Source organism: Nelumbo nucifera, chromosome 5 (genome assembly GCF_055504915.1).
Source record: "Nelumbo nucifera cultivar China Antique chromosome 5, China Antique-T2T, whole genome shotgun sequence".
Lineage (NCBI taxonomy): Eukaryota > Viridiplantae > Streptophyta > Magnoliopsida > Proteales > Nelumbonaceae > Nelumbo > Nelumbo nucifera.
Genome location: NC_142653.1, coordinates 40,415,846 through 40,436,281, shown reverse-complemented (window position 1 = coordinate 40,436,281; position 20,436 = coordinate 40,415,846). Strand labels below are relative to the sequence as shown.

The window sequence follows — 20,436 nt, the reverse complement described above, 5'->3', positions numbered from 1 at the left end:
CTCTATTTGATCCGATTATATTATAATATTTATTGATTTTAATATATATATATATATATATATTATATGAATTTACATATAAATAAATTCAGCAGGCTATATTTAAATTAATTTATTATATATAAAAGTTGAAAATGGGGTAAGTATGTTAAAATAAACATCTCAAAAACCATTTTGGTTGTCGGTTTCTGGTTCTAATGATCCAACCATTCAGTTAGGAGTGTCAATTGGACTGGGTTCAATCCAATCAAATCTGGTCCAATATGAGTCCATTACAAATGAACCAAGTCTAATCCAATCCGATGAATACTCTGAACCATTTTGGATCAGTCCAATTCAATGGTTTGACCGTACAATCTGTTTAAATTAGTTTTAATTTAGATTGGTTTCAACCCAAACCTGTTCCATTGACACTCGTATTCTTATCTTCTATGGACCAGATATTGGTTCAATCTGACCCGATACAATATAAATCCATTATATATAGACCATGTCCAATCTAATCCAATAAATACTTTGAATCATCAATAAATATGTCTTATTGATCTCCATAAAATGCATCCAAATTTATTTTGATTTGAATGAATCCAACCCAAAACCAATCCATTAACACCCGTACATCTAATGCAGTCTAACTAAAATTTGATTGGCAAGTAATTAAAGTGGTCGTCAAATACCTTTTCTCAATTCAAGGATCCTACGAATATTTTTGGTTTGATAGAAAAGAGAGTCATATTAGTGGAAGAATGTATACTTGTAATGCAATAAGTTTCAATATCAATTAATCATGTCTAAAATCTATTTTTTTATTGATTTATATTTGCAAGATGTACTTATCAATTACAATGTCAACTATAACATTCACTTTATCACCAGTTCATCTTTTTTACTTCACAGTGCACCATATTATTTGCTTAGAAAATAATAAAAAATAAAAAAATGAGAAAAAGTTTTTAACAAAATTTGTAAAATTCGTTAGGCTGGTTTTGATTTCAGTGTAAAATTCCATTGTCGGTTCGCATTTATACGCATTTGTTTCCAGTATAAAAACGGACCAGTGTAAAACTCCACACCCGATCCACTTTTTCAGCTGTTTGTTTTCAATGTAAAACTTACATAAAAAATTGATGTAAACCACTTATTTGACTCACTTTTTCATTGTAAATTGATGTAAATGTACGTAAAGGATTTTTTCACTGCAATCAAATTCAGCCTTATGAATCATCCCTCAACTTTCTCTCTTCCGTTTTATATCCAAAAACAGCACAGGGTAATTTTTATTTCATTCGCCACGGTTCCTTTCTGATAGAGAATATTTAAGCTGCTCCAATTTCATGGGATACGAAATCTGACGGCCCATTTTTTTTTTTTTTTAAGCCCAGACGGCCTAGTCTTGGCTCGGAATATAAGGGCCTTTGGGTACTCTGGAGTCTTAACCCTAACATTTCCTTCATTAAAACTGGGCCTTTCGGGGTGGTTTTGGGCTTCACCATAAAACTGGACTCAGGAGTTCTTGTCACATATTTATGGAAGGTATGGACCGAGTCAAAATTACAACTAGTACACTATTCCACCTCCATCTCCATGCCCTATTTTTCTCAAAGCTTTTGCATCTTCTCTCAGTCTCAGCCAAAATAATTCTGCCCAAGAGGAGGAGAATCATTCAAAGTCAGGAAACTGAAGTTAAGAAATTTTCTCGCTTCTTAGGGTTAAGTTTTCCTTTTTCCCTCTCTTGTTTGAAGAACTTTTTCCTATTGTTTCAAGGATAGAAAGCAGTTCCTTATCTTCTTGTTTCACAGATCAAAACTATCAAAAGCGGATCTTACCAAAACCATAGCCATAAAGGTTATCTTAGGAGGTGTTGAAATACTCATCAGCATTTTCTTAGTTTGATTTAAAACCATACCCATAAAGGTTATCTTAGGAGGTGTTTACCAATATATATGATCTTAATTTCAATACAAAATTGAAGGCCACATCAGCAAAAATGATATAATTTTGCTGACGTGGCTATTGTTTTTTCTTTTTTGAAAAACAAAAGCATACATATTGACAAACATGAAACACCCCCCTTAATTTATCAAGAATGGACAACATATGTTTCACATAAAATAACAATTGCCTTCTTATTTTCACTCCAAAAGCATGTATCATCTGTGTAGAAAGGGTCCTTCTGGGAGAACAGAACTCCATCGAATAAACAAGAAAATATAAATGATGTAATGTTTGTAATAGTCATTATGATGTAGACTTATACCAAGAGAATTATGATGCAGAAATACTCATCCATATTGAAAACCCACTCAATCCAATTAACCATCAGCTAATTACCAATCAAAATTGTTCATCACCCAATTTCACTGCCAAATTCCCTGTTTAGAACCAAGGCAATCTAAAGGATGAGCATTTTCAACAGATTTTCAATCAACCCCCAATGGTTCTTATGTTCTTTAATACCAACCTATCTGTTAATTTATTATATTGTCACTGCACAATTATAAAGAGCTAAAGTAAATCTAACACAAGAATTAATTAAATCTGAAACTGTTGCTTCAAAATTTAGAGTTTTGAGCAACTTAGGATTTCAATTTGTCTTTATGCAACCAACTAGGGTTCTGATCTGATGTTGACTAATAGGCTAATAGCCAAGGATTTTTAGCTGGGTGAGAGGAATTGGCACTAAAATCCACCCATAAGTGTTGGTTGGGTTGAATAACGACAACCCACATGCTGAATAGATTGCTCAGATTGTTCTCTGGTTTGGTAGAACCACTGGAAAATGACGAGCATGAAAGGGTTGGATCTAGAATGAATCATGTTGATTAACAGGCCCTTACCCAATCAATCTGGGTTCTGGGGTGGTGTTAGAGGGCAATCCAGGCCGAAGGGGCCACTCTCAGACAGTCAGACTCAAACCCACATTCTCATTCTTGTCAATCTGCATCTGAGATTTTACCATGGCACAAAGCATTGCTGTGTCGTATGATCTGATAAACTTTCTGGGTCCTAGTTATTTGAAGATTATGAGGGGCTGAATGATCTAATTGGCTGGTTAACCAGTGAAATCGTGACCCCATGAGACAGCACTGGTACAAAGCAATGAGTCAATGACCTTTGGAATGGATCAACTGGTCTAAATTCACATGAACAAACTGGAAAGACTCCAAAATTATGGGTGGAGAATGGAGATCAATATCACACCTCTGATCTAAACGTATCTGATCCATGAACCAAAATGTATTTGGGTTGGTTAAATATAATTCTTGAGTTTGTTTCCATTCCTTCTAGGCTTCTATCATGCATGTGTGAGAAAAATATTTTCCAACCAAAATGCGGATCCTAAGTCGTGCGGGTCCAATTCTGATGCAGAGCCAAATCAAGTCTACGTAGCAGAATCAATTCTAATCTCCTTGGCAGACCACAAATCCAACCTGATCTGATCTTAGGATCCAACTCATCTTGAAGGCCAACATAAGGTCGTTTGATAACAGATGAAGCGGCTGAACTGAACGACTTATCGCCTTGTCTTTTAGTGGATAGAGTAGCTAATTAAATAATAAAATATTGGAGGGTATAGTAAGTAATCCAACTTCAGCTTCAGGCTTCAGTCATTAAGGAGCTCACAACCTCCTTACAAGGTTATTAACTAAATGACAAAGTAATAAGTCATTCAGTTCAGCCACTTCAGCTATTTTCCAACAGTTTCAGAATTGACTAGAATTCAGACATGAACCATATGGTTTCTAATAACTTCATCAACCTTTATCTACTCAACAATAATTCAACCTTTTGTCTCCAAAGGGCTATCGACATTCTTGGTTCTTATGGTAACAGGTACATAAATTCTACCCTCCATTTACACATTTGAATTTTAAAAAGAATTGTCTTATTGTGACCCACAACCTCATCTTTCGCTTTCAGTCACAGTCTTTGTAGGCTCCATAAACATAATCATTTCAATGTAAAGTCTATTCTTCTTCAACAAAAGGACCCTAAGGGAGCAAATAACCTTTTGGACTGTTAAAAATTCACAGATAGGCACTGGGCCATGACAAATAAGATGTACTAATTAGCATAAACCTTCTAAGCTTCCTTTGCCAATTCACCTAGAGACTGTAACATCCTTCCATTTCCATGTCCCACCCTTCTAACAGATGAGGTCCTGTTGGGTTTGGCAACACCCTCTTTGCTATCATTTTCGATTCATCGATTTCGGTTTAGATTTAGATTTAGATTCTTCTTCAACCAATTCATGGTGGTATGGGATCACATTGCTATACTATTTCATTGATTATTAAGGCCTGTGTCCGGCAATGCATGGTCAGTGTTCTGCTGATGTACAGCAAGCCTGTACTAGCCTCATTGCAGTTTGTATCTGTTGAAAGTGACTCTCATCTTAACCATATATCTCTGAGCACAAGTATCTACAGACATGATTTGGGCTTGATTTGACGACAAGAGAGCACTTATCCCTCCATATCAGAAAGATTTACAACATTCAGAAGAACAGGAGAAGATCACCCAAGTGGATAGAGATACTCTCTTCTTCACCTGCAAAAGGTAACAGAGAAACCTTGAAGGTACCATTGTTGCCATTCCAGATATTTCAACAGAGGCAAGCTGGCTGAGTCTTGAGAACCAGCAATTCATGGCCCACTTAGCCAATCCTATTGTTCTTTCTGCGTTGTATGAATAAAAATGGCGGGGTTCATTCTGGGTTCATATACTCAATCCAAACCATTCTTCAGTCTTTACAAATCTTCATCTTTCTGCAACATCATCACCCCAACCACTCATTCTCTGCAAGAGCATCCCTAGTCCCCTACCAGAGTAAATGATCATAAACATATAGAGGTTTTATGTATTGATCATATCCCATTCATTCAAACCATCCTCTTAAAAGTGGATGAAATCATGTCCATCCTACAACCATCTCCATTAATGGGGTTAAAGGTCTTATATCTAAGACCCATTATTTTCAGTGTTGCAGGTTAATTTAAACAGATCCAATCTAGTCCATCTAGTTTCAAAAACAGAAGCACCTCAGATCAAACCCAAATTAAGACCCATTTTCTGTCATCTCCAATGAGATAACTCCTTGCCATACAAACTATTCACATTTACTTTTCATTTATACATCTACATTATATTTATACTGCAAAAAGATAAGATCTCTGGAAGTAAAAAATAAGATGTGACAAACGTTCCAGCATTTGTTTTTGCTAATCTCAATATAATAAAAAAAAACACACACAATCTTTTGGAGCGGTACTGGTAAATTCACCTGCATTGGTGGCAGATGAGTGGATATATCCTTCAGTTGCTCCAATTTAATAAGAGAGCAATTGATGAGCCACCCTTAATTATAGCAAATATAACAGAGGGAAGTGATGGGTCAGGTAATTGGCAAACATACAAATAATAAATGAAGAAGATCTATTAGACGGCCCGTATAGATCCTATTCCCCACACCACCAACCCTTTTGACTGGTAGCCAACCTCCATTGAACCTTGCCAACTTGGGTGAAGATTACCTGTGAAAACTCAAAATCAGGCCAAATCATTCTCATTGGACAAAACCATCCCATAGAAAAGGAAACCATCCAACCATCCGGAGAAAGTGGGTCTGAATATAAACCAGTCAATTAGGTAGAGAATACAGAACAGGGGAAAACCATATATTTGATTTTGAGTCATTGCCTTCCACACTCTCACCGAATCAAACGCCCGTTTTCTCTGACAACAAAACAAAAGGAAATGAATTAATGGGAAGAAAGAGAAAATAAAGAAAAGAGAGAGAAAGAGGAAGGAAAAGAAAAGACTTGCACCATCCACTCTCTCTCTCTCTATACACATTTCCCTCTCTAACTTTCTCTCAAACGGTTCCCACCATGGGAGACAGAAGCCAGTGACAGAGCTTGCGGAAAAATAAACAAAACGGCCATTTTTTGTATTTCAGAGAGTCTTAATTTCAGGGTATGGGTTTAAGTTTATATTCGTTTCTTGTTTTCCTTAATGAAGAAAATGATGGGTCTTGCCCTACATTCTGTAATGTGCTTGTGATCTGATCTCTGTACTGTTCTTACTCCCTTTTTGATTTTTATTTTTGGTTCTTGTTGCAACCATTCCTGCAATTCGTGATCGATTTTTTTTGGCATTGTTAATGGCGGAATTTACGTAATTGTTTCTAATTTTTCTTTTGGAGGTTTGGATTTTCGCCGTTAAATGATATTTGAGTTGTTGATGCTGCAGGTGGTGGATGGATTGAATTACAGGGGCCGGGGCTTACTGTTGTGAGCTCTGCCTCTACGTGCTTCACCCTCCTTTATTGAACCAGTAGACAATTCGATGGAGAGGAACTAAACTTTAATCTTCTCGGGCAGAGGAGGATGAGGAGGAGCTGGAATTAAAAAGCAGAGGGGGAGTTCTTCGACATTTGCATTATTGGTGGCCTCAGGTACATTAATTTGCGATCTCTTCATGTGATTAATGTGGTGGATAATTTGTTTTATATGCTAACTGCATCATTTCATTAATATATGTATCCTACATATTGGGTCGAGTTACTGCAATTTGGTTTCCTAAGCGTGAGAGCTTAAAACTTGTGGTTGTAGGCAAGAAATTGGATCTGGACGTCGTTGTAGCTTGGAAAATTTGAACTGGGTTTTCTGGGTTATGTTACAATCTTATTGAATTTTGTCAGTTTGAGTGGAAGTAGATTTTTTTTGTCCTTTTTAATGTTTAATACTTAATTTGTTTCTTCCTTTGCTGATTTTCCTTTTTTTTTTTCATTTTTAGGGGGACTGGGTGGGGGTCGTGAGACTTGAGAATTGGTTGTTGACATTGTTATTTCATCCTTCGAGTTGTTTAATGCTTTTGATGTGCAGGTGGCCACAGCAAGAGCTAGATTTGACAATTCATGCAAATATCAAAGTCTCCCTCCCTGAACCCCAAGAGCTCATATCCTCATCTACTTCTCTGCCTAGGTTTGTATTTCTCCCATCACTTGATCTCTTAGTCTATACTAACAGTGAATGGTTCTGACACCAGAATGTGTTTTTAGGGATTAACTAATGATTGTAATTTCTAGTTGGTCTCAAGATCGAACCGCATTCTGATCAAATTATTACCAAAAGAATTGTTTGAAGTCTTTCAATTGGTTAATCTAATACATTGTTTTTAAGTTGTTGCAAGTAACTCTGGAACTCCCTTGACAATTTGGGGACTGATTTTGATATCTTATACTACTAAATGATTACTCTTGCTGAGGGATTCCCTGTTCTTTTTTTTTCTCAGGGAAACAACTGTAACTACGAGAATGGATGATCCAAAATCTACAATGTCTACTACTGCTCATTTCATTGAGCAGCTACATGCCGATATGTCCTCACCACATGAAAAAGAGCTTATTACAACACGTTTGCTGGGCATTGCTAGAGCAAGAAAGGAGGCAAGAACATTTATCGGTTCCCACTCACAGGCCATGCCATTGTTTATATCCATCCTCAGGAATGGTACGCGTGTGGCTAAAACGAATGTTGCTGCAACTCTGAGTGCTCTCTGCAAGGAAGAAGACTTACGGGTGAAGGTGCTGCTTGGAGGGTGTATACCACCATTACTCTCGCTTCTGCAGTCTGAATCAACTGAGAGCAGGAGGGCAGCTGCAGAGGCAATCTATGAAGTTTCCTGTGGTGGGTTATCGGATGATCACGTGGGTATGAAAATATTTGTCACAGAAGGTGTGGTTCCAACCCTGTGGGATCAGCTCAATCCAAAAATCAAACAGGACAAAGTGGTAGAGGGTTTTATCACTGGAGCCTTGAGGAATCTTTGTGGAGACAAGGATGGGCATTGGAAGGCTACACTTGAGGCAGGAGGAGTAGATATTATTGTTGGACTTCTTTCTTCTGATAATGCTGTTGCTCAGTCCAATGCAGCCTCTCTCCTGGCTCGTTTGATGTTTACTTTTAGTGATTGTATCCCCAAAGTTATAGATGCTGGTGCTGTTGAAGTATTGCTTCGACTGGTGAGTAAGGAAAATGATATTTCGGTTCGTGCAAGTGCTTCCGATGCTTTGGAGGCTCTTTCATCTGATTCAACAAGGGGTAAGACGGCTGTGGTGGATGCAGGTGGCATACCTGTTCTTATTGGAGCTGTAGTTGCTCCTTCTAAAGAGCGTATGCAGGGGGAGTGTGCACAGGCTTTGCAGGGACATGCCATTCGTGCTTTAGCAAATATCTGTGGTGGGATGTCTTCTCTAATACTTTATCTCGGAGAACTGTCCCAAGCACCTCGATTGGCTGCTCCAGTTGCTGATATAATTGGAACACTAGCATATTCACTGATGATCTTTGAACAGACATCTAGCACTGAAGAAGAACCATTTGATGAAACACAGATAGAAGATATTCTAGTAATGCTCTTAAAGCCTCGAGATAATAAGCCGGTTCAGCACCGTGTCCTTGAGGCTTTGGCCTGCCTCTATGGAAACACTTATCTATCGAGATGGCTCAACCATGCAGATGCAAAGAGCGTCCTCATCGGACTGATAACCATGGCATCAGCTGATGTTCAAGAATATCTGATTCTCTCTTTTATCAGCTTATGCTGCGATGGGGTGGATCCATGGGAGGCTCTTGGAAAGAAAGAGGGCGTTCAGTTATTAATATCTTTCCTGGGTTTATCTAGTGAACAACATCAAGAGTATGCTGTTGCGATGCTTGTAATCTTAACAGATCATGCCGATGACAGCAAATGGGCTATCACTGCTGCTGGTGGCATTCCTCCACTGGTACAGTTATTAGAGGTGGGTTCTCAGAGGGCAAGGGAAGATGCCGCACATGTGTTGTGGAATTTATGCTGCCACAGTGAAGACATATGTGCCTGTGTTGAAAGTGCCGGAGCCATCCCAGCATTACTATGGCTTCTAAAAAGTGGGAGCCCTAAAGGACAAGAAGCTTCAGCAAGGGCACTTAGAAAGCTTATACGATTGGTTGATTCAGATACCATTGATCAGCTTTTGGCGTTGCTTCTAGGAGATACTCCACAGTCAAAGGAACACATTATTAGGGTGTTGGGTCATGCACTCACCATGGCCCCCCAAGAAGACCTTGTGCAGAAGGGTACTCCTGCTAATAAAATCCTTACATCTCTTGTCCAGTTTCTCAACTCCTCAAATAAGGAAACTCAAGAGTATGCAACTTCAGTTCTTGCTGATCTATTTAACAGTAGACAAGATATTTGTGATAGTCTTGCAGCTGATAATATTGTTCTCCCTTGTAAGAAAATATTGACCAACGAAAAAGAAACTCAGGTTGCAAAGCAATCAACTCCGGCCCAGGGTGAATTGTCCTGTCCAACCAAGGCTAAGGCTAAGACCACGAACAAGATGCCTTGCATTGCTGAAAGAGATGTCAAGGCACTAATCAAGCTGGCGAAAACAGCTTCCATCGATGCTGCTGAGACTGCACTAACTGCACTGGCTGATCTTCTCTCTGATCCTCAGATAGCTGCTGAAGCTCTGGAAGAAGATGTCGTCTCAGCTTTGACAAGAGTACTCGGAGAAGGGAGCTTAGAAGGTAAGAAGAATGCATCGCGCGCGCTTCATCAGTTATTAAATCATTTCCCAGTAGAAGATGTTCTTACGGGAGACGCACAGTGCCGTTTTCTGGTTCTTGCACTTGTTAATTCCTTGACTGAAATGGACATGGATGGGAATGATTCCACTCATGCTCTAGAAGCAGTTGCAATTTTGGCTAGGACAAAACAGAGTGTGAACTTCACTAAACCCCCATGGGCTGCACTACTTGAAGTTCCCTCCAGTTTAGAGCCACTTGTACACTGTTTGGCTGATGGGCTTCCTCGAGCACAAGACAAGGTAATAGAAATTCTGTCTAGGTTATGTGGTGATCAACCTGTTGTTCTTGGTGATCTATTAGTTGCAAACCCAAGAGCAATCGTTTCGCTAGCTAATAGAATAATGAATTCATCCAGTCTACAAGTGAGAGTTGGAGGGGCTGCACTACTCACTTGTGCTGCCAAGGAACACAAACAGCAATCAATGGATGCACTTGCAGCATCAGGTTTTATAAAGCCACTCATTTATGCTCTTGTTGATATGATGAAGCATGATTCTAGCTGCCGCTCTCTAGAAATTAAAGTAAGAAAACCTAGGGATTATATGGAAAGGACTCGTTTATGGGAGGGAAACAAATTTGATGTTCCTGATCCAGCCACTGTCTTGGGTGGAACGGTTCCTTTGTGGTTGCTAGCAATAATTTCTTCATTTAATGCAAAGAACAAAATCATTGTCAAGGAAGCTGGAGGATTGGAAGCTCTGTCTGATAAGCTTGGAAGTTATACTGCCAATCCACAGGTAGGTTTTTTCTCTTTTTCTTCTTTCTTAAACCCCCTTGCCACCTATCTTTGAGGTAGTTACATCTTTATAAGTCGGGTTCTTTTGTATTCATCTAAATATGGATCTGGCTTATTTGTATAACATTTTTACATTTTTTTAACTTTTATGTATCTGAATGAAAAAGATTGTTTCATTACAGGCAAAATTTGAGGATACAGAAGGCATATGGATTAGTGCCCTACTTCTGGCTATTTTGTTTCAGGATGCAAATGTTGCTCTTTCTCCTGCAACCATGAGGATCATACCTTTACTGGCTCTTCTGCTCAAGTCTGATAAAGTGATTGATAGATACTTTGCCACTCAGGCAATGGCTAGTCTTGTCAGTAGTGGAAATAAGGGTATACAACTTGGGATTGCAAATTCAGGTGCAGTTGCAGGGTTACTGACTTTAATTGGTTACATTGAACTAGATATGCCAAAGCTGGTCACTCTATCTGAAGAATTTTCTTTACTACAAAATCCTGATCAAGTTGTTCTGGATCACCTTTTTAGAATCAAAGATGTAAGAACTGGCCCTATTGCACTTAATTTAATACCTTTGCTAGTGGATCTCTTGAGACCAATGCCAGATAGGCCAGGTGCCCCTTCAATTGCTGTTCATCTTTTGACGCATATTGCTGGTGGAAAGGATGCCCACAAACTTGCAATGGCTGAAGCTGGAGCTCTTGATGCTTTAGCAAAATACCTGTCTCTGAGTCCTAAAGACACAACTGAGACCACCATATCTGAACTATTAAGAATCTTGTATAGCAACCCCGATGTTGTTCGCCATGAAGCTTCACTTAGTTCTTTGAATCAACTCATAGCTGTACTGCATTTGGGGTCAAGAAGTGCTAGGCTTAGTGCTGTTGGGGCTCTGCAAGAACTTTTTGATTATGAAAACATCAGAGATACTGAATTAGCCAGACAAGCCATTCAACCTTTAGTTGAAATGCTTAATACTGGATTGGAAAGAGAGCAACAGGAAATTCTTGTTGCCCTAATAAAATTGACATCAGGAAGTGCTTCAAAGGCATCATATTTAGCAGATGTAGAAGGAGATCCACTTGAGATGCTGTACAAGATTTTAGCATCTTCTTCATCATTAGAATTGAAGAAAAATGCTGCACAACTGTGTTTCGTTCTGTTTGGTAACCCAAAAGTACGGGCAATGCCAATTGCCACTGAATGTATACAGTTTCTCATATCACTCATGCAATCAGATACAAGTGCAGCCGTGGAATCTGGTGTATGCGCCTTTGAGAGGTTATTGGATGATGAACAACAAGTTGAATTTGCAGCAGCACATAATGTTGTAGACCTTCTTGTTGGCTTGGTTGCTAAGTCAAATAACCAAATTACTGAGGCTAGCATCAATGCTCTCATAAAGTTGGGGAAAGACCATACTCCTTGCAAGTTGGATATGGTCAAAGCCGGCATTATCGATAGATGCCTTGAGTTACTCCCTTCTGCACCTGGTTCACTGTGTTCCTCAATTGCTAAGTTGTTTCGCGTCTTAACAAATAATAGTGGGATTGCAAAAAGCTCAGCTGCTATGAAAATGCTTGAGCCTCTATTCATGGCTTTACAACATCAAGATATCAGCATATCGGGACAGCATAGTGCCTTGCAAACACTTGTAAATATTTTGGAGAAACCAGAAAACCTTGCAACGTTGAAACTTACTCCTAGCCAAGTAATTAAACATCTAATTACACTTTTGAAATCCCCATCTCAAACCATCCAACAATTAGGCACTGAGTTGTTGTCTCATCTTCTAGCAGTGGAGAATTTCCAAGAGGATATTACAACACAAAATGCAATTGTGCCTATCGTTCAGCTTGCAGGAACTGGAAAATTGAACGTGCAGCAAACTGCTATAAAGGCATTAGAGAGTATCTCCACAATCTGGCCAAAGGCTGTAGCTGATGCTGGGGGTATTTTCGAGCTCTCCAAGATTATTATTCAAGATGATCCTCAACCACCAGAAGAATTGTTGGAATCAGCTTCATTGGTCCTATCAAATATTTTAAAAATAGACACTGAGTATTATTACAAAGTTTCTCTAGAGGTGCTGGTGAAAATGTTGCACTCAGTATTGGAGAGCACTGTTACAGTTGCTCTTAATGCCTTGATTGTTCTAGAGAGAAGTGATCCTTCCAGTGCTGAACTGATGGTTGATGCCGGTGCAATTGATCTGTTGATGGACCTTCTAACATCTCATCAGTGTGAAGAGGCATCTGGAAGACTACTTGAAGCATTATTTAACAATGAAAGGGTACGAAAAAAGAAGGTTTGCAGATATGCAATAGCTCCTTTGTCTCAGTATCTTTTGGATCCACAAACCAAATCAGAGACAGGTAAGTTCCTTGCAGCTATTGCTCTTGGTGACCTCTCCCAGTATGAAGTACTTGCTAGGGCTAGTGATTCTACATCTGCATGTCATGCTCTGATAAGCTTGCTTGAAGATCAACCAAATGAAGATATGAAAACGGTGGTCATTTGTGCATTGCAAAACTTTGTTGTCCATAGTAGGACAAATAGGCGAGTAGTTGCAGAAGCAGGTGGCATATTGGTACTTGAGGAACTACTACTTTCTCCCAATCCAGACATTGCTGCTCAAACAGCGTTGCTGATCAAGTTACTATTTTCGAATCACACGCTTCAAGAGTACGTATCAAATGAGCTCATCGGATCTTTGACAGGTAAGTCATTTCTGAAAGACCATAACCGTTACCTCTCTTGTCAACCATTTCCATGAGTCCTCCTTATAGTTTACAGATCATCTTCCCTTGTTAATAACTTAATATCATGTTTATTTAGAGTCAGCCATAGACTATAGTTTTACATAATTGCATAACAACTTGAACCTCTGACAAGATGCACTGCGGCTTGAAGGCAACAAAACAAAAGAGAACTCCCTCCTCCCCCGTCAGACCCGAGCCTTCTACATCCTCAAACAGAAACCTCCTTCCCCAACTGCTACTTAGTGGACAACCCATTATTCTTCATCCATTATTCCTTTCTCTCCCCCTTCACCGTCCTCCCAGGCCTCACCCCCTTCCCCCCACACTCCTCAAGTTGTTCAGCTCTTCCCTTCGGTTTCTTTCAAACTGTTCAATTGCTTTCCTGACTACCGCTCCCCACCCCCCTCCCCAAAGGAGAATAATCCAAGAGATTTCCCGATTTTGACCTGTCTGTCCATTAGTCTATCGATGCCCACTTTTTCCTTCTCGGGGATAGCTTCCTTAGAAGACTCTTCGAATCCACCTCCCCGCTCTTTCCTGTCATTTTGTTGCTCGGATTGTAAATCTGCGGCTACTCTATTATCCTCCACTTCCATTCTAGCCTCACCATATTGGCTACATATGTCCATGATTTTATTTGGATGAGACTTACCATTCTTAGGCCTATCTTTATAAATAAGCTCATTACGGTCCACTTCTTAGTTCCTCCAACCAACCAAATAACCACTATTAATCAGATATTTGGAAATAGAAAATTTCTAACTAAAAACATTAAAGTCTCAACTTCATAGCAAAGGCCTTAACAAAAGGTCAAGATTTATACACATGTCACTAAATATGCAGCAGTAAGGATGCACTCTACCCATAAATCAAGAGAAAGGCCTAATTGGAAATGGAGAGCACATGCCACGTTAAGTAGGTGGTGGTGCTTCCGCTCCACAACACCATTTTGCTGGGGATTGGAGACACAAATATGGTGATGAATAATGCCATTTGCATATAAGAAAGACTGCATGGGATGTGAAAAAAAAATCTTTACCATTGTCGGTGCGTAAGATTTTAATGGAAAGGGTAAATTGGGTCTTTACATAAGAACGGAAGTATTGTAAAATGTGCAAAATCTCTTATTTGAATTGCATTAAGAAGACCCATGTACATATGGTGAAATCATCCACAATGGAAAGAAAGTATCTTGCCCCAGAAAAGGAGGACCCCATATGTCACAATGCATTATAGAGAAGGGTGCATCAGTAGTGATTGAACTCTTCATAAATGGTATGCGTGTTTCTTAGAAAGAGGACAAACATCACTACGTATGGATGGACAAGAAGTAGAATTAACATCAAGAAAGCTAGACTTAAATTTATTCAAGGGCCCAGATGATGGATGATCAAGTCGCCAGTGCCATAGGTCAAAGCTCAGTAAGGTAAAAGTGAGTGTGATGTTGGTGGTGTGTCATGAAGAAAATAATATATCCAGCCATGTTCTTTACCTAGTCCAATTACTTTCTTCGTTGAAAGGTCCTTAAATACACAATGATCAGGGTAAAATGTCACAGAACAATGTAATGAAGAAGTCAACTTACTAACATAAAGAAGATTAAAACAAAAGCTCAGCAATAAAGTACATTAGTAAGTGATAGATCTTTGTTAAGTGAAGCACAACCAACAGATGCAACAGGTGTAACACGGTCACCTGGTAGAGTAATAGGGCTTAGGGATTTGTCATGTTTAGTGGTGGAGGAGAGTAAGTTAGGGTTCCCCACCATGTGTTCACTAGCACCTATGTCAATGACCCAATTGGTGCTATTCAATGACTAAGAAATTAGGCAAGATGGCCAAATTAGCAGGAGAGCTTTATCTTATTCAATAGCTTAATGATCAGTTGGCTATACTGTTCAGTCATGATCTGAGTGCTGGGCTGCTGGCAATTCATGAGGGATTCGAGCTGCCATCTGGATTATCATCTTTTGATGGGCGTGAATTACTTGTGTTATTAATGCGGCACTTGAAATGTGAAGGGTATTCATTAAGTTTGTAGCACACGTCCCGAGTGTGTCCAATAATATTACAGTAGGTGCACCTTTCTTTCAACTTTGGTGGGTATGATGCATTGGCTATACCAGGGGTGTTTTGGTAGCAATGTCTGTGCTAGTTGCAGTTTCCAATATCGTACTAAGTGCAGCACTGTCAGGAATGAGATTGGATAGCTCTGTGTGTTTAATCTTGCAAAACTAGAGAATAGGCCGTCCCAATGGTGGGCAAGGGATCCATTAAGTGAATCTAAGAACGAACAATAGAGTAGCTATCATTTAGACCCATAAAAAAATTGCATTAGTTGCTGCCGTTGAAAATTAAGTACTTATCTCTTTGGAGCCCGAGCAAGAACAAGAACATGAAGGGAGAGGTGCATAAGTCATAAGTTCATCACATTGGCCTTCCAAGTTGTTATAATAAGCTGCCACGGAAGAATTGTTTTTCTGGAGCGTTGCAGTTGACCACTGGAGTTGATAAATTCTTGGTCCATTACTGACAGAGAATTGCTCCTTCAGATCTTTCCACACTTGGGGCAAGGTCTCTATGTATGGTGTTTAATATGGTTCTTCTGTGGATACTTCAATCAATGAAGCCAGGTTTATTCTTGGCTGAAAGTGCCATGGTCAAGGCTCTGCTCCAAGTGGCATAAGTCTCACTAGTAAGTAGGCTGGTTACTAGAACTGTGCCCCTCTTTCTTCCATCGCAATGATTGACCTGGGTTAGGAGATGCTCTAATACCATGATAAATTTCTATCAGAGTTCAAGGAGAAAAAGAAGGATAAAAAAGATAAATACAGAGTTGGATAATGACAACATGGAATGATGGAGATAAGATGATGTTATAGCTCGATAGGGAAGTGGTAGTGTTCTGTTGGAACACGCCAAGGCATGCAAATGGAATAATGGATTTTTAACCTAGGGACTAAAATTGGGTCCAATCATAATCCAGCTTAATGTTTGTGGGCCCTACTAATCTAGGCCATTACATTGGCTTTATGATAATCATGAACCCCTTGAACCCCCCCCCCCAGTCTGGATCTAGTAACAAGGGATATCATTGGAAAAGAAAAGGAGTTATTTCTTATAAAAAAATGTGTTTGAAATTTTGAATTTTAAGGAAACAAGTTTTTGTATAATGAAAATAACCAAGGGAGTGTTTGGTATTGTGATGTTCTAAGTCTCAGTATTTGTACTTGATTTTTGGCATTGGATTTCCAGCAAGGTTCTAAATGTTGACTTTGGAACATGCTTCATATTTTTTCAGATTTTTTTTTCAAACCTGTTCAGGGGGTCGGTATAAGGCCTGTATACCCCCAAAATAGGTTAAACCCCCAAAACACCAAGCATTTCACATATTTATGATTCGTCAACACCAATACGATATGTATCGATTGATATAAGCTGATGTTATGAAATTTTAATCCTTGATTTTCAGAGCTGGAGATGTTTTACCACATAATACAGTGTATAATAATTTATTATTGTTTTAAACACCTAGATAATCTAGGCACCAAATAGGACATCCGAAGTGGAAATGCTCCTGTTAGGGGAAACAACTTTATGATGCTTCCCCCCCCCCCCCTCCCCCCTGAAAAAACTTGTACTTGATTTTGTCCAACCAAACAGGATTTTTGGAAGGTAAAGTCAAAACACCTACAATGGTGCTTAGCTGGACTTTAAACAGAAATGGAACACCAAGGTTCCAAAGACCCCCTACACGAAATTGGGCCATGGTAGATCATCTACCATAATCTGTAAATTAAGAGTCAGGATCCACTTTTTTTGGGCATATATAATAGTAGCAGGCATGTTATTATCCATTGAAATCAGATATTTGGAAATTGGTTACAGCTTCTATCTGGAGCAGAATAAAAATCGAACTGATTTTATCAAACAGATTCTGGGGTTGAGCCCAATCTAAAGTTTCTTTTTGCTCCAAAGTGAGACAACATATTTGAGCACAATTTCCATCAAGAAAACATCAAATGGGTACTTGGAATATTTTTCTTTTCTTTTTATTTGCACACAAGGGTGGTCAGGATTCATCATGTTCATATCAGATTGGCTACAGGTTTTCATGCCAGCTGCCAACCGGACACAACCCTCATCTTTTATCTGGGCTTGGGGTCAGCAATGTAAGACAAGCCAACACTGGAGAAGTTGGTTGTCATTTTGCAGCAAAGTTTTTGTTTATTTTATGCACTCTTTTTTGCAAGCAAATGTTTCTTTTGATATAAAAAACATATCTGTGTATTATTATTTGTGCATGTCTTTACTAATTTGGATCCTATCAACATGCCATGCAGCGACATTGGAGAAAGAGTGGTCCACGCCAATTGTCTATGAGGAGGTTCTGAGAACAATACATGTGATGTTCAGCAACTTCACGAAGCTTCACAATTCTGAGGCAGCTACCCTGTGCATCCCACATTTGATAGGACTACTCAAGGCTGGCAGTGAGGCAGCTCAGGAATCTGTACTGGACATATTGTGCTTGTTGAGACTGTCATGGTCAATTTTGCCAGTAGATATTGTTAAAACACAAGCTAAAATTGCTAGTGAAGCTATTCCAGTTTTGCAGACGATGATGAAATGCCCACCGAGATTCCATGAGAAAGCAGAAAGCCTATTGCATTGCTTGCCTGGATGTTTGACTGTCACTATTAAGCGTGGTAACAACTTGAAGAATACAGTGGGAAACATGAGTGCCTTCTGTCGATTGACTATTGGAAATTGTCCTCCACGTCATACAAAGGTAAATCTCCCCTATGCAGCTGCTTCTCACAATACTGGCTTCATTTGCAACCAATTTAGCGATGCAGTTATCCACCTAATTTAAGCTTTCTCTTGGATCTTCTGCCTGATTATATAGACTAGTCTGCTAGTCAAGGACCATTTTGGGAAGTCTAATTGACCCATGAGTCTTGCATGCAGCAACGTTCTTTGGGGTCGGATAGGAACATTCTCATCCTTTATTTATAGGGTAAATTTCATCCTTAAAAACCTTGCCACGTGTTCAAGGTGAGAACCTTTTACCTGGAAATATTGCATTTCTGGATGGTTGTTGTTACTACATCAACAATTGGAAATGAGTAAGGTCATATAGCAGCTTCCTGACACGATCTAGCATGTCTTTGTTACTTGTAGGAATTGTGTGCTGATCCAAACCAGCCATTAACTGGATAGGATAACCTTTTGGATTGGCCACATCCCCATCCCCCATATCAATGGAGTCATATCCGGTTTTAGTTTATTATTTAGAACAAAAAAAAAACGAATATATATACAAATAGTGTAGCAAGGGCTTTGATCTGAAACTTGCCGGAGAGAGAGAACATAAATATTTATTAAGGCTAGAAAATAAATATCAAGAAAATAGTAAACCTCGTTATCATAGAAGAGACAAAATGATGAAAACTAACATTTCTGGAAGTTTTAACTGATAATGAAGTATATTGCAAATTAAGTTTGGCAATTTCTTGGAAGAAATTCCGAAGCAATGTTTTAAAAACCAATCTGGAGGTAGGCTAAATTGTTTTTTGCCTCTGGGTCATAGGTCGTCGGTTCGACCAAATCATGATACATCAGCATAAATGTATGTATGTATGTAGGTATGTAGGTATGTAGGTAGGTAGGTACTATTTTATGTTTAAATTATATTTTTTATTTCAGTTTTTTATTTTTTATTTGTAAAAACGTTAAAAATTAGGATTTGTGGCAAAAGACATGTTTTTTGTTGAAAATAGTAGGGCAAAGCACCCTCGGCTCCTTAGATCTTCAAAAGCTATCTAAAATAAAAAATAATAATAATAAAAGATCATCTCAATCGAATAATCAAGTACAAAGCTGTGACCTCTTCAAGTTTGTATATGTATTTAGTGTACAACCTGTGACCCGGTGACCAGGTCTAATGGGTCAATTGCTCAACCAGACCTTGGGTTTTAAGAAATGGGACCCAGAATTATGATCAAGTGATGGTTCAAACAGTTAGACCAACCGAGTCAACAGCAGGTTTGAAAACATTGTTCTGAAGTATTTAATCATGAAAGATGTTTCATCTTATTCGCTCTAACCTATTTCCCTTAATTTATAGGTGATATTTTATGAAAGGTTCAATGTATTACCATCGTGTTAGTAGTGACTAGATATTAATTTTCCGCTCAGTATTTTCATTTGTGGTTGACACTAAAACAATTGATCATCATAATTAGGTAGTGAGCCACACTACAAGTCCAGAATGGCAAGAAGAGTTTACTTGGGCATTTGATGTGCCTCCAAAAGGACAAATGCTTCACATCGCTTGCAAAAACAAAAATACATTCGGGCAGGTATGTGGGTATTCCGTTGCATGCTTTTACTTTCCAGTCCTACAGAACTTCATTGTGACAGGTTGGTGATTTGTTCCTTGCAGACAACTCTTGGCACAGTGACAATCCAGATAGACAAAGTTGTTTTTCAGGGGGAATACAGTGGGATTTTCAACCTTAACCAGAATGGCAACAAGAAGGAGGAAGAGAAGGACAAGGACGGATCTTCTCGTACATTAGAAATTGATATCACCTGGTCAAATAAAATGCCAAATGAGAAAGCATCTGAATGAGCAGTCGGCATCTAAACTTGTACACCTGTACACAAGAAATTAATTGGCTAAATATTTCCATCCCAATATATATATTGTAAGTTGGTCGGTTGCTAAGTACTATTCCTGAGCAGTCGGCATCTAAACTTGTACACCTGTACACAAGAAATTAATTGGCTAAATATTTCCATCCCAATATATATATTGTAAGTTGGTCGGTTGCTAAGTACTATTCCTGCTACTCTGCTAGTCCAGTTTTGCATCAATTAAAAATCACACTGCTGAGGTTAAATGTAAATATGCTTACAAGCTGCCAAGGCTAAACGTCTAACAGTTCCCAGAACGCCATCATTCAACAGCAGATGTTAACCCTTGCTTGGGTTTCAGCCCTTTGATTTTTCTCTTATATTGCTTTTTCTATTCAGAGTCGTAGAGGGTTGCTGTACAGAGTCTAGGAGCCCACAACTTAGAATAGGTATTAAGATAATTTTTTGGTAAGAAAGGTATTAAGATATCAGAACCAATAAGGTGAATTTATAATATTTAGGGTCCAACTAAGGTGAATTTATATGCTAAATTAAAATTTCAACCAACACTTTAAAAAAAAAACACCATATGGTCTATTTATTTTTCATTGTTTCAAGTTACATAATGTACTTTTATGTGATAAGATGTACC

At 38.8% G+C, this 20,436-nt stretch overlaps 1 protein-coding gene across 3 annotated transcripts; it reads left to right on the top strand.

Moving 5' to 3' along the window:
• Positions 1 to 5,365: 5,365 nt before the first annotated feature.
• On the top strand, positions 5,366 to 19,954 carry LOC104587550 (protein CELLULOSE SYNTHASE INTERACTIVE 3-like). Of its 3 annotated transcripts, XM_010245207.3 has the most exons (9): positions 5,446 to 5,976; positions 6,253 to 6,457; positions 6,888 to 6,986; positions 7,297 to 10,375; positions 10,557 to 13,101; positions 17,486 to 17,655; positions 17,761 to 17,934; positions 19,391 to 19,507; positions 19,591 to 19,954. In XM_010245207.3, exons 4-9 carry the CDS (start codon positions 7,319 to 7,321, stop codon positions 19,777 to 19,779), a joined length of 6,252 nt encoding a protein of 2,083 aa, XP_010243509.1. In that variant the 5' UTR covers positions 5,446 to 5,976; positions 6,253 to 6,457; positions 6,888 to 6,986; positions 7,297 to 7,318; the 3' UTR covers positions 19,780 to 19,954. The 3 variants fall into 3 exon arrangements, with proteins under 3 accessions (XP_010243506.1, XP_010243509.1, XP_010243508.1); XM_010245204.3 differs by having other exon boundaries at positions 5,366 to 5,976; positions 17,486 to 17,934; XM_010245206.2 differs by having other exon boundaries at positions 5,954 to 6,073; positions 17,486 to 17,934.
• The last annotated feature ends 482 nt before the right edge of the window (positions 19,955 to 20,436 follow it).